We start from the raw sequence: 17,321 nt of genomic DNA on the forward strand, positions 1-17,321 counted from the left end.
GAGTTTTTCACAATCTGCAAAAAAGCTTTAAGCCTGCTTGAGGAATGAAGAAGAAAAGGTTTGACATTACTTTTGCTACTGTATGATTTACAGTCCTTTTTCTCTGCTGCTAGAGTTCTCTTCTGTAAAACTTTAAACATGTAGACCCAGTTAAACAGAATAACTCTGCTGATCCTTTAATTTACTGATGCTGGAAATGTAAAACTTAGTTAATGTGACAGCCCTTTAGAGGAAAAAATGGTGCAAAGAAAAAGAGATTGTTGATGGAAAATCCCTGGAAAACCACAATGATGAACACAGAAACATTAAAATGGGAATATCATTTAAAGCACTGTCTCATCTTCATGTGAGAAAATTACTGGGATTTTAGATAAGTAAAGTGGACTCCACTTTAAAATGGTCAGGAAAAAAGTACAATAAGGGAAGTAAAATTCAGTTAGAAACGCTTCTACAAAGTGCTGATTTAATTAGAAGTCAATGAAGGCATTTTATATTTCACTGGAAGTGTCTAATGGGAGTAAATGCTTATTGCCTTGTGAGCGGTGGTTGAATTTGAGACAATTCAAAAAGGTTGTAACTGAGTCCAGTGGGAGCAAAATCAAACCATGAGCATATATGTAATTCTTAATTTATGTCATCTGCAGAGAACAAACTGAGTTTGCCCAGAGATTAGTAAAATAATTTTTAAAATATATTTTAATAATGGATGGTTAGATTTTATCTTTTAACTATAATATGCACAAAGAAGGCACTCCTTGCTAACTTTCATAGGACAAATGTGATTGTGATCTGAATTTGCAGGATGGATTTTTTGTGTCAAATATTTATCTGAATTGTTGCTTTTTCAAGTGTTACTGCATAATTTATCAGTGTCCTGCTAGGTCACATTGAATAGAGCTTTCAGGCTATTCTAATGTGGATAACCATAAATTCCAAGTTCTTTTCAAGTAACGTGTTAGCCAGTAAAGTTGCCCTCAGGTACTGTGCTGATGCAATGCATGAAAGAACCAAAGACACAGACCAGAATAATAAATATTAACATCTGTCTGCATGTTGAAATGTAACTAGAAACATAAGTTTCATTTCGTTGAGAAACTTAGACAACAAAGAGGGTAAGTTCAGTTAAAACTCTATCTGGGAAGACAAATATTAGTTGTCTGACTCCTTTAAAGCAAAAGGATTCATAATTACGAAAAGGTTTTTTCTGTAGCCTGAATGCTAGGCCATCCACACTCACCTAAAACCCCAACTCAGCAGTTTTATTCAAGAATTTATTACATCTTTCAATGACCTATGATCCTTTTTTCTATTCAGCTTCTCCAGCTAACATTTGCCTTATTTTCTTCAGGACTGCAGTATGTGATGACACAGTTGTAATGATGCAGTTGAAAAAATATAATAAAAGCTATTGGAAACTTTAAAACTTTACTACCTAACTTTAGGCAAAACTGAACCAATGGAGATTTCTTTTTCTGCTTTAGTTTCAAAGACACATATAATATTAACAAGTATAAATGCCAAAAATTATTTAAATAAGGGAAATAATGACATGTTTGGATCCCTATGTAAAAGCTCAGTAACTGAACAGATGCTGTTTTACAATCAGCAATTCTTTAGGTAATTGCTTGGCAACAGGCTAATTTCTGTTTCTGTTTCAAGACCCCTGAGAATGCTGCTTTCCGTTTGATGGAGAGTGACCGGCTGATCAATAGCCTGCCCCGAGTGAAGTGGACAGAGACAGCTGTGGCCTTGGCATCACAGCTACATGAGGAATGTGTAACCTTTATTGTTGCAAACTTCCTATATGTAGTACAGAGTGAAGGCTTCTCTGTTTTGTTGCAGGTAAAAGTGCCTTCAAGTTCTTATATGCTTCCAAATAAATTGAATTATATCACATTTTTGAAAGATCAGGCTGCTAAATTACCAAAATAGTCTCAGCTTTTGCTTTGAAGTACAGTTCTATAGAAAAAAAAAAGAAAAAAACCCAACAAAACTCAGGCAGTGCTAAGAGTTTTGAGGGGTGGATTTTTCAGGTTTATTTTAAAGCATGTAAGTGCTTTGATGCAGTGCTAATACTGTATTCAGGTTACGTGCTTCAGTTAAGCAAAAGTTCCAATTGGTTTAGTGGGACAGTTTCTCTGTTGCAAAAAGTATAGATATCAGCTTTGAAAAAGCTTTCAGACCCCTGGAAAAACAGCCTGGATTTACAAGATTATGAGTATGAACACTGTACTCAAACTTCTGCTGATTTCTGTCGCGAGTTCCACAAATGTGGCAACGCTGCAGGTGCTGAGAACTTACCTAAGTCACCCAGCCAGTTCATTTCTCCTGTGAAATCATGTTTTCTAATATGTACAGAGGAATGAAAAAAAATAAAGAGGGAAATGTTAAAAAAATTTGCCTTTGGATCCAGCGTTTGCATGGGGCTGTAAATTCATCACAGTGTGCTTTTTCCTAAAATTTCTGTTAATGAACGAAGCCTCAGAATAATTTCCTGAAGGCCAGGAGAGGGGTGGGGTTGTGGAATGGATACAAAAGAAGATGCTCAGCTTTGGAATACCTCCTGCACAGCTTGATAGCAGATCCTCTCTGCTCAGTAATGCTTTTGCATACAAAGTACACGCTTTTGTTTTAAACTACTGCCTTTTGTTGTTTCCTCAGGCACAAGCAATGAGCAGCAAACCTGACCTCCTAGAACTAATTTTCAATGCAATTGAAAAAAGCATTAATAATGAAAATAGCTGCTTTCTTCTTGTAGCAGTGGATATGTTGTTGGACTCCGAAAATGTGAAGGAGATGGTAGGTTCTTAAATGTGCAGTGCTTGTAGAAAAACTGTTCTGGTACAGTTTCATGTCATGGTTCAAATCAGATGATATGGTGTGAGCTCAGATGGCTCAGTCATGCAACTGGGGTCAAACAGAAAGGCATCTGCATAAATCCAAGGTCCTTTTGAAGTACAGAAAACATTGGCATTTGTTTACTTTAAAAAGAAACCCCATCCTGGCAATAAAAAAATTCCTGTGTATTACTAAAAATGTATATGGGCAACACTGCCCTATTGATCTTTACTATCACTTTAAATTTGTGATAAGGGAAAAACTTAGCAAAATGTTGCATTACCTAAAATGTGCAGTGGAAGAGAGCTTATTCTCTCCGTCACTATTTCCTCTGCTTTTTGTGAAGGTCACAGGTACATTTGGTTTTGTTTTAAACTGTCTTCTAAAGCACAGACTGACAGTTAACCCAGTGTGTGTTTTTTGGATTGGGTGGAGGCGTCAGGCTCCATGTGTGTAATATACCGTGTATATTCACACAATCTAAATAATGACATTTAATCTGTGGTTGACTTATTCTGGGAACAATTCATAAATAGTATGACAAAGAATAAAAAATAAATGAAACATTAATTGCTGCAATCTGGTGCTATTATAGATTTACTTGGTCAAAGCAATGAAAATTTAATCAAATACATTATTTTTCCCTGGAGTATTTGACCTTGTTGTGACACAGCTGACAGTGAAGAGCTATTATGGGGTTCATTTGAAAAAAAAAGAAAAGGAAAAAAAGAGCAATGAGAGCAAAGTAGTGTTTACGAGTGCTGTAATTTGTAGGTTTTAAACTATAGGAAAAAAATCACTGTGGTGGGCAATAATCCTTCAAAAACAGCATCTCCATCTACCAGACCGTTATAAAATATAAGTGATGACATCATTGATCTAGCTTAGGGAGTAAGTAGATTCTGAAAGGAATAATGACTGGTTGCTATGACAATATGCCCCTGCCAGCTGCTGATTTGTTACTTGAACACAGGGTTTTACGTGCACGATCCAGGCGCTGCGTGATAAGCTCTGGGTCTTCCTGGTTCAGTCTTTTTATGCTGTTCGTCACACAGAAGGCTGGAAGCTGATGAGGCCAGACCATCAACAGAAAATACAAGCAGGTATGTCTGGCATCAAGCGGCATTAGAATTTTTTAGCAATCTGTTCAGTGGATACAATGCAGATGGAATTGTGGAGCCTGATAAAAATTAAAGGAAAATTTGTGCTGCTTTGTGTTTTGAAGTGGTGTTTTACAATAGAAGCATGATGGCATGCTTAGGTAGTTTCAAACATGGGAATCAGTAAGTCATTTTCTGTGAAGAGTCTTCCCTGCTTTTCTTTTTAGGAGTATATATGATAGAACCCCCCACCATCATGTAGATGGATTCTTTTCTTATTTACAGCTACTCTAATTTACAGGAAACACTGCAGTAGGATTAAAAACCTGATCTGCCTCATTTTTAAGGAGATAAGGGCTGTGGATGAATTGAATTTGCACAAAGCAGATTATCCGTTCCCTGAATTCCGTTTCTGTCCTTTATCGTTTTCTGCATGATTATAAATATTGCTCGTCTCTTGCATAATGCTCATCCTGTGCACTGTGAGCAAATGCAGATAGCTGGGCTCCTCGGCTGACTGGCATTGTGATCCTGTGTGTGCTGCTGCAGAAGAGCCCCTAAGGAACTGCATGGTGTGCTCTCAACATTTTAACAGACAGCACTTCCAACTAAAAGGAGTTTTTGTTCTGAATGCTCCTTTGTTTTGAAGTACACGAGTATTCTGAGGATGTGGAACTGATGATGGAGTTCAGGTTATGGTTTAATATTAGCTTTGACAGTACAGTGTTGTAAAAGAAAAGAATGCTAAATACTTCTCTGAATTCAAATCACTTTTGATTCAAAGGAGGCATGAATGTTTTTATATCCTTTTCCTTAAAGACATTAGTAGCAAGGATATAATAGTTATATACCTAGAGGTAGATGAAAATGTGATTCTACAATTACATACTGAAAGATGCAGTGACAGTCTTTTCTAAGCATGATTTAGGAATGTAGCCAAGTAATATCTCATGCTACTCTGTAGAACAGTGATAGGATTTCTTCGTGATTATAAAATCCTTCAGAAGCAGAGGAGTTTGTTTTAGAAAAACGGGTGGGTTGTTCTGATTTGGGGTGGTTTACTTTTAAGATGATCATGTCTCTATTGTGAATGATCTTTCAGCTACTTTACACTAGTGCTTTCAGTAGAAAAAAATACTTAAAATCAAGGTGTGTCTTGTATTTCTGAACTCCATATTGGCAAAAATTATTTTGCTTTCTTTTAGGTTAAATTCTGACTGAAGTTGCATACATTTTATATATGAAAAGGCTGAAATGTTTGCATGACTTACCTGGTTTTAATTACAGGCAAAGCAATCATACAGTATTGCTAGATAAAATTTAATCTTCAGGGGAAATACATGTAGATAACTTAGATCAACTTTCATCTTGAAGATTTCTGGTGGTGGCTTTTCTCCTAGAAATTTAGCCTATATATATTTAGAAGGCTATAACAGAGGAGGAAAAATGCCAAAATAAGAGGGATAATATTGTGGTTTTTTCATTTACAGCCTGTCTTGTGTTTTCTCAGGCACAAGTTTATAAGGATTTTGTCTAATATATTGGTATGTATTAATATGCAGAGTCATTGCTAGAAAAAGGATTAGATCCCTGGGGTGCCATTTTCAGCATACCTTTTGTGTGATTTTTAGAGACTTATATAAAAATTATTTTTAGTATCTTTAGCAAGAATTCAGCAGAATTTTTGTATTATACATACAAAAAATGTTTCCATGTATAGTACCTCAGAACATGAGGCATTGAATGCCTAGATTTTTATCTACTTTTTGCAAAACCTTTTTTCTAGTTGAAATGTGAATACAGACATAAATGAAACCTATCGATTCTGGGTCTGTACAGTGTCTATAAATATCCCTTTTGTGTTCTATAAGTGCAATTGATTCAAAAGCTTTGTTGAAAACTGCTTTCCTCCCAGAGTACATCAGATGAAAAAAAATAAGGCATTCACTGCCTGAAAACTCCACATGACAATCTCAGGGATAATTCTCATGACATTACGCTGCATGCTATCCATAGAGGCACTATGACCTTAGTGTGTACATTCAGGTATTTTGGCTTTGCCAATTTTGAAAACTAGTATTATTCACTTTAATGTAATTAATCTTTCCTCTATATAGTATAAATAAATACTGTATAATTAACAATACACTTAAAAGCCATTATACTCTAAATTTGAAGGTGTCTTTTTGTAAATTTTGTACACTTTTAAAGGTCTCAGTGCACTGCTAGCTATAAATGAATTGAGCTTGGATAGACAAAAGTGGACATGGGGACTTGGAAAATGGACATGGGGAAACAGAAGAGTTAAGTAACTTGCTTATGGCCATGTGGTGTCATTGTAGATCCCACTTTTTTTGTTCCAAACATAAAATCATGTATTTTCATTTAACATTTGCCATGTCACCAAAATTACCCTTTCTAGAGTAAATCAGGACCCAAAGAAGCGCTTTCTGATTTCACATGATGTTAACTGAGTAGGCTGCCTTGATTTCTGTCACCCTTCTTTCCTACCAAACAGTGAAGAAACTGCTTGTTCCTTTTACAGCTGCATTTGACAAGGGTGATGACCGAAGACTTGGCAAGAAACCTGTATTCACCAGTTCTCAGGTAAACATTTATATCCAAACATTTAAAACATTGAGATAATTGCAAACAAAATTATTTTCATTATTTGTTTAAATTAACACTTATTTTCCATACTGCTTAATGGAACTTGGTTTTGAAAAATCTGTATTTTCTTGTAAACCGTTTCTGCAGAATCAGTAATGATTACTGGAAACATCTCAGACTGTGTTCTGTGAAGTTTTCAAACAGATCAGCTCAAATAAAAGGCAGGAATTTGTGTCCAGAACCTCACATTCCTCTCTTGCTACATAATGAAACTCATCTGTTTCCCAGAGCAAATGGTTTGCTACTGAGCTAATGAATATTTGCTATTATTACAAGCCACCACAACACTGAGTCTGTTACACTCCCTGCTCTGAAAAATATTTATTGGTGCCCTTAATAACTCTTCTGTTGAAACTCACACTCAAAACTACGTCATTAATTGATAAAAAACTAGTATGGGTTTCACATGATTTGACAGTCTTGCATACATTGCAATGACGCTGGTATCACAAAGATTCCCTTTCATGCACTTAATTCTCCATGTTTGAGTTCCTTTTTACCTGAGAGAATCAATACTGACATTTTTGTGGATACACTGTTTGGTAATGGTTAAAATCATCACATGTTGAAAAATAATTTTTGTCCTTATGTTTGTAATAATGCGTAGTCTTTATTCCTTTTTGGAAAATACGCACATATAACTCAAAAAAATTTCTTAAGCAGACACAAATAATATAAATAAGTAAATATTACAGAGTAATTTGTCCAAAGTAAAAGTGAAACTCAGATATTTGTCTCCTCCACATAGAGCAGTACTTTAATATTCTTGAAAGCCAGCAAACTGAGCTAAAATGTGTGTGTATGTATATACATAGATACATAAAAAATTACTTCTATGTTGAATCTTGTTGCTTTAGATTCATGTACTATTTTAAACGTAGATGTGTTTCAGAAATTACACATTATGGATAGCTTGGTGTTAAAAGTATGTTTTGTTTGGATTTTTTTCTGATGCCAGTTTTTTGGGTTTTTTTCCCCTAGCTAAATAAAACTACTACGGCATCTGTTGGTCTAAGGAATACTTCCTGGGCAGAACAGAGCAAGAAAGATTGCTTGGGAGATTCTTCCACTAATCGGGATAAAATGAAATCTGATGGATTAGGAGCATCTGGACATGCATCAACCAATAGAAACACTGTTAGTAAGACTTCAAAGCATGAGGATGTTAAGGGGAAAGATGGCAAAAAATTAGTTTCCAAGATTACTAAGGATTCCAAACCTGGGGAAAAAGCTGCTCTGCCAAAGGCTAGAGCTGTTATAAAGACAAAAATAGAAAATAATGGAAATGTGAAGGCTGAAAGCATGCTTACCAAGCAAGATACAGAAAAGACATCATCTGCAAGTGGACAAAAAAATTCAGGAAGTAGCAAAGGACTAAGGAACCATGAAGGAAAAGTTGCAGGTGCCAGACCTAAAGTGCTGACAGTAACCTCAAGCATGCAGAACAAAACAAAGCCATTGAAAAAAACCACAGGGAAGGAATCTCCCTCCTTGGTGACTGTGGCAGCAACTTCAAGCAAGTCAGCAAATTCAAACATGGACATCCAGACTGCGAGTGAACAGACAGAGGAACCCAAAGAGGATAAATCTGTAGAGGAGGGGAAAAAACAGACTGGTAATTTTTTGAATTTTTTTTTTAATTCCTCTTCTGATTGGTCTCAGGCTGGTATACACTGAAAACCAGCCAGGAAAGCTTTAAGACAATCTACTATAAATTGATAAGAGTTACATTCCTCCCCTGTAATTGAGTATAAAGTGACTTTTTGGTAAATTAATAACCATCTAAAACAGTAAACATTTTACAACTTTAGCATATATGGGCTTCTCAATAACTGATCTTCATATTTTGGATTTTTTCAGTACTTATATTGCAATGCATTTACCTGTGTAATTAACTTTGAATTTACTCTACAGTAGTGAAAACAAAGGTATCTGTGAAGGTATCAAATGGAGTCACCACCAAAAATAAAAAGACTGAGCTTGAGGCTAATGCCACAACAAGCAGGTATGTTACAAAGCTGTTCAGTGCTGCTTCATAGCTGTGTGAATAAGTGTATGATTTTGGCAAGAAAGGTTTCAGGTGGACTATTAAGTTTACCATTAGGTGTTCTTTTTACTCTGAGAATAGTTGTCTGTAGGATGTTATTTGCAAAGCAATTTGAGTTAGCTATTGGCAACACTGCTGTAAAGATAAAATTGGTTTGGCTTTTGTGTTGGACTGCTGCATGCTAATAGTGTTTAAATTGTTATAGGTCATTCAGAATTCTGCATACTGGAACAGTTAATGACTACACAAGGTGTTGTAAACCATTTCTGGAATAGTTTAGATTAAACTGAACAGGAGACAGCTGAAGTGAAATTGTGAAATGGGTTATTATATATCCATGTTTGTATATAAATTCAAAATATAGATATATATTTAATTTTTATTTTCAAAAAGTTTACTTTTTAGGTTGCATTTTCAATGTTTATATATGTGTGCACATTAAAACACATATATTTCTTGTTTAAATATAATGAAACATTGCTAGATCGAAGTCTGAAAATAATGGATGTAATGATTTCTTTGCAGTCTGACAAAAAAAGCAACAGGAAAAGGGTGTAATGAGCAAAATGTACAAGCTGTTCTAAAGAAAAAAGGGAATGTGAGTATGAATTCTGCAGCACAGCAAAAGACTCAAAACACACCTACCAATTCTCCCAAGAACCAAGGTAAAGTTTCATACCACAGTTAAATGATCTGCCACTATTATGCAAAGCTTTGAGGTTTGGTTTTTAGCACAATTGTTTGGAAAAATCTTCTGGAGAATTCTGGGGTTTTTTTCCATATTTCACTTTTGGTGACAGTCCTAAACTGTAAAATGCAAATTAATGTGTCAACTTCAAAACACTTCAAAGACAGTCTTCACTGCCAGTCAGTGTTTTCTTCTGCTTGTTTAATTTGCACTGCAGAGTCTTCTATTTGCTGATCCCCTGCACTTCCGCATTTGGAACCATGACTGAGCTCAACAGACATTCTGTAGGTCGAGCATCTGTAATAAGTCTCAAAGATCTGGACTGCAGACTGCTTTATGCCTCCCTATTTTGGTCTTTTCCTATTTCCCCCTCTCAGTAGTGCTACTGCTACTGGCCCCAGATAAATACTCAATTTCAACAGCTACTGATAGCAGGGGTAGGAAATGACACTAGAATATTGAGAAGAAAACTGCTTTAGAAGGATACAAGGTGTTAAGGATGGAGCTCCAGTAGTCAAATTTTATTATCTTAAATGCACTGTGATATAGAAGATACAGGTTCTGTCAATTTGTGGTCATTAAAGATCTTGCAGTATTTTCTGACTGAGCTGGGACATTAACTCTGGTATTCTAATCACGTTAAACCTAATGTAATTATTTTCTGCCTCTGTTCATTTCCTCTACAATATAAATTGAATACAGTACTCATTACTTCCTGTGCTAAGCTGCTGTGTAGTGTTTGTAGGCATTATTAGAGAGCTGCTGCTTTTTACTGCAGGGATGACTACTTCAGTTACAGGCTGAAGTGATTCCTGTGTGCATATTCTCTGTCTTAAAGGTGCCAAGATGGTATTTTTATCTACTATTTATTATTTCAAATCTTAACGCTTTAACAAGCCTTAAATCCCTTAGTTACATTAAAAGTTGAGTAACTTGTTCCTTAACATAAACAAACATTAACATAAAATTGGTGAATATACTGTGAGTGGCACATACAACTTTTATAGTCTTTTTTACTGTTTGTTAGGACCTCAGGGGGAATCACCAAATTCACTGAAATCAGGAATGTCTCCAAAACATAATGAAGAAAAAAACATGTTACAACACCTGGTTCAGACAACAGTCCCAGAAAAACATCCTTCAGCTAAGAAGAAGAGTATTAAACAATCACAAACACCTGCAACAAAAACCACTTCAAAAGTAACACCTAAGACTCTGGCTCCATCAAAAAATGCTGAGATTACGAATAGTAAAGACCCAAAACAGAAAACAGCTGTATTAAAATCTCAGTCCTCTGCCCAGAAGCATTCAAGGAGTGATTGTCCTGTTGTCCAAAAGAATGTGCACACCACTGAGCACAAAGGTTCAGGACAGAAACTTGAGAAAAACACAGCTAATGCTGTGGCAGATCAGCTTCATGACAATAAATTGCTGGAGTCCTGTCAATCCAATAGACAAAAATTACCAGATTCTTCTGAAACTGTGCAATACAAAATACAATCCGAATCTTCTCCTCAAATTGCAGAAGAAACTATTTATAAACTGAATGTTTCAATACAAAATGACATGGAAACAAGACAAATCTATGGAGATCAGACTGGAATTAGAAAGACTGAAGATCCAGACAAAGATGATAATACAGCTGAATTTCACTGTCATGCAGAGTCTTCCAATGATGGATATTCAGACTTTTCCAAGGAAACCAATCAAAAGGTGATTGTTTTAGGAGAACTGGTAAAAGATTCAAAAGCAACAAAAGTCTGTAATGAACAGAGTGATCAAATAAACTCTGAAACAAGTCGTAATTATGGTGAAAATGTTTTGTCAAGCTTTTCCCAAGTAACCAATAAAGATGATGAGACATCATCTTCTCAGATCCATGTGGAAGGATTTCTTACAATTGATGAACTGTGTGATATATCAGCCTTGACTGAATATAAATCAGTTGCAACAGATTTAGATGATGCTTCAGAATGTTCCACAGAACAAATAACAGAAAAATATTCACCTAATTACACAGAGCTTATAGAGCCTATGGAAATGCCAGAAAACCATGAAAATGCAGAAATTCCTTTTGTGGACCATTGGAATACTGGTGCTGTAGATCCAAAAGAGAGTCCTGAATCCGATACTGGCAGTGCAACCACATCATCTGATGATATAAAACCAAGATCAGAAGATTATGATGCCGGAGGCTCTCAGGATGATGAGGGATCCAATGAACGAGGGATTTCTAAATGCAGTACTATGTTATGTCATGATTTTCTTGGAAGAAGCAGCAGTGACACAAGTACACCTGAGGAATTAAAAATTTATGATAGCAGCCTAAGAATAGAAGTGAAAGTGAAAAAAGAGAGTTCTGATGTCTTTCGTGTTAATTCAACAAGTGATGATGAAATACCAAGAAAAATTTGGTCCCATCAAGAGAGTTCACGGACCACTACTAGAGAAAGCAAAAGTTCTACATTTAGTAGTGCACAGTTCACTCAGGAAGCAGACCAAGTTTCTTCTTCTGCTGATGAAACTGAAGATGACAGATCTGAAGCAGAGAACGTTGCAGAAAACTTTCCCCCGTCAAATGTTCCTACTCAACCGTTCCAAGGAATTGATAATTTAGCTTTTGAGGATGCAACAGAAAATGATACTGCAAGTCAGGAGTTCTCTAAAACTAAAAATTTCAAACGCTCTGTTTTACTTTCAGTAGATGAATGTGAGGAATTGGGAGCTGATGATAAAGTGGAAACTCACACTTCACGTCAGCACTCAATAGATTCTCTTACTCCTTCAGAAGTATTTGACAGTGTTTCTCAAGAGCACCACGGAACGACATTTTATTCAAGATACTCATTGGAAACTGAAGAGGGATTCCTGGCTGGCAAACAGCAAAAGGATAGAGACAATAGATTGGATAAAATTGGAAGTTCTGTCCTGCATCTTCGTGGTACTGAAATCCCAGGAAAGGACAATCAAGGTGCTTCAATGACTGAACAAAATTGCCCAGAGAAAGTATATTCAGCAGGTAGTCCACATCCAGGAGAAAACCAGCAAGTAAATATGAAAAATGAGGTTGCTAGTGAATTTCACACATGCAATAAGTACTTAGACAATGATGCAAAATCTCAAGAAAGACCATGTCATCTGGATCTTCAGCAGAGAGAAACTAATTCTGATGTGCAAAAGAGCAGCTCTGCAAAACCTGTAGAAGCCAGTAAGAATCAGATGCTGACTCAAGAAAGTCAAGTGAGAGACAGTCAACCAGCAACTACTGAATGCGCTAATACTGATTTACTTCCAGGTAATGTAGAAATAGAAACATTGAGTCATTCAAAACCAAATTAATAGGGAAAGCTTTGGCAATTTGTCTAGGATTGAATCCTGAACTGAAGTAATTTTGGCTGAAACAGTATTTAAATATTTTTAAGTATTTCACTTGGGTAGAGAATGCTTGTCTGTTTGAAATATCCGTCAATACCCTGCTGTTCAATGAGAAACGTGACTACAAGAGATTTTCTGTAATGCTAAAAGAAAGATTGGATGCAGTTGTCTGTACTTCAGTGATTTTTGATCCAATCTAACATTGACAGCATCAGCTTTTGATGGAATCTTAGTCTTTGTTTTGTCTGCTTGACAACATATAGTATGTCTGAATGGGATGTGCAATAACTAAAGTAATAACCTTAACTAAAGCGCACTGAACTGTTTACCTAAACAGCTATATGCATTATTGTTGTAATTTATTTATTTATATATTATATACAAATTTGGATCATTCTCCCACTGAATATAACTGAATATTTGCCATATACACCAGTGGGAATAGGTTTGAACTCTGCTTTAGAGCTTATGAGATGTCTAAAATTCTAAATTTTACCAGTAAAAGCTTATTTCCTAAAGAGAGATTATACTTAGAACTGATGCTTATATACAAAAAAAATTCTAACTTGTTTCATGTAGCTAGATGAATACTTGTCTAGTTTTGTGTTTTGTCTTCTTTATATCAATAATTCAGTCTGTTTATCCCATCAAAAATATACAATAGTGTTGATTACAACTATTGTGTATTCGAGAGTAATGAAACACTGATGATGATCTATGTTCAGCCAGACCACAGAACAAGAAGACATTAAAAGTTGTACTACTTTTTTTTAAGTTTGCTTGCCCTTGCTTGCAGCTGCCCTTGCATGTGCAGTATAAAAATAAGCCTGTGGATAAACAATTTTGGTTTTAATTCTCTTCTAAGCTGACATAGCTTAAGTCACCATTCAGTAATCATTCTCTATTAATTCCCTCTATGCACCTCCTGGTCTAAATTTAATTTATGTAGTAAATGAGGAATTTCATGTGCATTAAGTGTATATTTACATTGTCATTTTCTGTATCAGAAACTTAATTATGGAGGTTATTGTTAATTACCAGTGGTGATTGCTGCTTTAACTTAATTTATAAATCATACTTTGTTTTTTATATAGGAAATAAATGCCTCAAATTTTGTCAATTTTGTATAACCCTCTATCCCCCCCTTTTTTAACCTGATTGGATTGTCCTTCCTGAATGAATTAAATTTTGCTCTACACAGCCCTGAGGGGAGGATCATCTACAATTTTTTACATTGTACAGTATTGTGAATTATTTCAGGAGACATAGATGATTATGACACAATGGCACAAACCTGCATATATGAACATCGGCCTTCAAAAACCCTTTCTCCAATATACGAGATGGATGTTGGAGAAGCAATTGAGCAGAGGATGGATTCAGAAACAGCAGTTCTAGAGATGGATTTTGAAGATCAACAGTTTGCAGAACAGGACTGGACTCTACTCAGGCAATTGTTATCTGAGCAGGACTCAAATATAGATTTCAAAAACTCTCTTCCTGAAGACCTTAACTTAGCACAATGTCTTATCAATCAGACACTGTTTCTGGCACGCGATGGTTCGAATCCTCAGGGTACCTCACAAGTTGACACATTCAGTAGGTGGACTGAACTCATGTCTCCACTTGATGACTCCTCAGCAAGCATTACAGTGGCAAGCTTTTCATCTGAAGACTGTTCCTCCCCTCAAGGGGAATGGACAATTCTTGAACTGGAAACCCATCATTAATGTTTCACCTGTTTGCAACTGAACTCCAACCCATTCCTCAAATTATTTTTGATGAGTTGTTTCCATACCATAATGAAATACTGCATCAGTCAAGAACGAGCAATTCTTGATACTAAGGCAATCTTTCTGATAAAATGAGGTAAATATGTTAACTTATCATCTAGATTAAATCACAAGTACAGTAATTTTTCAATACTTAAATATATGTCTTTTCTAAAAATGAACTTGAGCATGTATTTTCTAGAATTGTTAGAAAAACTAGATGACATGAAAGAAGAGTCTGGGTTTTTGCCTTCCCTTTTATCTTCTTTTTTGACATTTAATGTTCTCATTGATCAAAAATTTAAAGATAAATGCACTATAGTAGACCTATTCCTCTCCTTCCCCCCCCCCCCCCAATATGGTGACTTCATTTTACAACAATAAAGATTTAGAATGGTTGTGTCAAAAGGTGATGTGTGCCAACACTACTTTAAATGACAGAAAAACATACTTTTATTCAAAGAAAATGTTTCAATCTGAATCTGCCTCAGGCCTTATTAATATGAGCAGCTTGTTTCATTTGTTTCTTCCAGATTTGATTTTTGTATTTTGGTTTGTTTTGTTTAGGTGCTTCCAATAAATTTTTTTAATTGCCTTTTCTTCAACTATAAGACTTCAGAGGGTCTGTGCTGCATGAAGACCACTGTTTCTTTCATGAAAATGCACATATTTAAGTAAATATTTTAAATTGCATAGTGCATGAATTCAAAGGAGTTGGTAGAATGTTGCTCCTGCTCTAAGAAACAGCATGTCTGATGTCTCCAAAAGTACATCTGCATCTGAAGTTGTGGTCACTTTTACATCTGAGGTCTGATTTTAACTAGAATTAACTTCAGGCATTAATTAATTACACTTGCATGTTCTCATGCTGAAGTATAGCAAGATTCTCAGGAATTTGGTTTTGTGTGTTTTCCTAGATGCCACATTTTTGGGAGTGATAATAGGATTATTGCATTTTCATTAGTATCTCTAGCGTAGCTTTCATAAATTAAGACTAAATGCCATCCTTAACCTTTCTTTTGACTCAGTTAAATAGGATATAAAGATAATTTTGCTGCTTGTGGCTCCTTTCTGATTGACAGGGGAGGAGAAAACTTTTTGTAATTCTTACCTATGTTTTCAGAAACATAGAGGGGTTTTTTCCCTGCAGAGATTGGACCCTCTTAGGATATCTGCATTATGGAAACAGTAGTGCTTGTCTTTCACACAGCTTAAAATCTAAAAATGAATTATTCTACCTCCTCTTAGTCATTAACAGAAGTGCCTTCAGAAGTGGGTGCTATATAGGATTAAAAGGCTAGTAACATTCTATTTTGGTTGAAGCATAGAGTACACAGCTTAAGCTGACTGTAACCACTGATAACATGGTCAGTTCTGCAAGCTTTTGCACAATTCCAGCGGTGCACCTTACCTTGACAAACTATATTTCTTTTTGTTCATAGTCAGAAACTCAGTTCTGCCCTAGCGTATGATTAAAGAAGTTATGACTTTGGATTTGACAGAATAAAGATCTTTGAGGCAAAATAATTTATCTAGCAAAGCACTTTGCCAAATTTCTGGTACAAAAGTAAAAATAATGTTTTATTCTTAAAATGAATGGAGGAAGAAATTTATCTTGTTCCTTAATATCAAGGTAAGGGGAAAAAAAAAAAAGGAAAAACTTCCTTTCTGTCAGTGGAAGACTCTAAACTCGTGGAAGGAAGATGTTCAGTCTCATCATAAAAATCTTTCATCTGCTCTTCTAGCAGCAGGATAAATAGTCTGAGATATTGCAATTCAAAAATATTATAAATGTAATACTCTGTATTTAACCCAGTCTTCATATGGTGGGAGTTAGAACCACCTTTAGAAGTACAAAACATCAAGAAAACCTGTTTTTTCACCTTCAGCATTTACAAAGTACATCAGTAGGTGATAATCTTTTGGGTAAAATAGAGAACTATAGTAGTGGCCATAGTAAAAGATGCTAAGTATTGAATAGTGGTTTTTAATGTCTGTGTAAAGCACTAAAGTAGAAGTTGTCTACCAAAAAGTTGAATCAGCTTTAAAATCCTGATGATATTCTGACAGTGGCCATTCACATGTTAAACAAGATGAGGTGATGGAAAGGAGAAGTGACAGAAAGTGAAAGAAGGGATCCTTTTGTCTATTTTTCGCTTTGCCCATATTTTTAACTTCTTACTGCATTGATAAAATGACAGTGAAAATTGACACAAAATTTCAAGCTTATTGTATGAAATACAATCACATATAGGGGTTTTTTTAATTGTAGTTTTTGTCTTTGCATTTACTTTTTCATCTGTATCAAAATTAAATTATCAAGTCCCCAGTGATGTTGTTGCAATTCCTTTAACAGTTTTGCAGCAGACCACTGATTAGGATATGGTATTGTTCAGTTGGTACAGAGGCAGCAATAGAATTCAGCTTCCCACAGCCAAATAGTGTCTGCAGAAGTAGCAGGAATAGAAAGTGGTATTGTTTTTCATTCACATTACTAGAGTGCCTGTGAGGCTTAATCAGACCAGCATCCCACTGGCTAGACATTGTACAAACAAAGAGCAAAAACAAAGACTTCCCACAGAGTGGTTGGAATCCAAGATAAGACAAAAGACAAAAAAAAAAAAAAATGCACATGAATGGAAAAGTAAAATGAAAGTGTCAATATTTGTCTAGCTGATTAGCAATGGTTTCAGCACATCATCAGTTTAAATAGCCATTTTTTTCTCCTGTATGTGTTATGACAAGGAAAAACTTCAGGGTGAGATTTGAAGGCTGGATAGTGAGGAAGCTGGAAGAATGTATATTCCTGACCAGCCTTATGTGCTGCCTAA

At 35.5% G+C, this 17,321-nt stretch overlaps 2 protein-coding genes across 2 annotated transcripts in view; one reads left to right on the plus strand and one right to left on the minus strand.

The window, feature by feature from the left end:
- Positions 1-16,819, plus strand: part of BTBD8 (BTB domain containing 8) — a 33,696-nt gene extending 16,877 nt beyond the window's left edge. Inside the window, exons 10-18 of the mRNA XM_021526283.3 lie at positions 1,660-1,842; positions 2,662-2,799; positions 3,812-3,941; positions 6,484-6,545; positions 7,590-8,223; positions 8,523-8,613; positions 9,181-9,320; positions 10,371-12,638; positions 13,979-16,819. Coding sequence (XP_021381958.3) covers positions 1,660-1,842; positions 2,662-2,799; positions 3,812-3,941; positions 6,484-6,545; positions 7,590-8,223; positions 8,523-8,613; positions 9,181-9,320; positions 10,371-12,638; positions 13,979-14,448 — 4,116 coding nt within the window. The 3' untranslated portion in view covers positions 14,449-16,819. The remainder of the gene's footprint in view (positions 1-1,659; positions 1,843-2,661; positions 2,800-3,811; positions 3,942-6,483; positions 6,546-7,589; positions 8,224-8,522; positions 8,614-9,180; positions 9,321-10,370; positions 12,639-13,978) is intronic.
- TGFBR3 (transforming growth factor beta receptor 3) overlaps positions 1-17,321 on the minus strand; it is a 226,716-nt gene that overhangs the window by 202,458 nt on the left and 6,937 nt on the right. The window lies entirely within an intron of this gene.

The sequence above is a fragment of the Lonchura striata genome, chromosome 9 (assembly GCF_046129695.1).
Source record: "Lonchura striata isolate bLonStr1 chromosome 9, bLonStr1.mat, whole genome shotgun sequence".
NCBI classification, from domain to species: domain Eukaryota; kingdom Metazoa; phylum Chordata; class Aves; order Passeriformes; family Estrildidae; genus Lonchura; species Lonchura striata.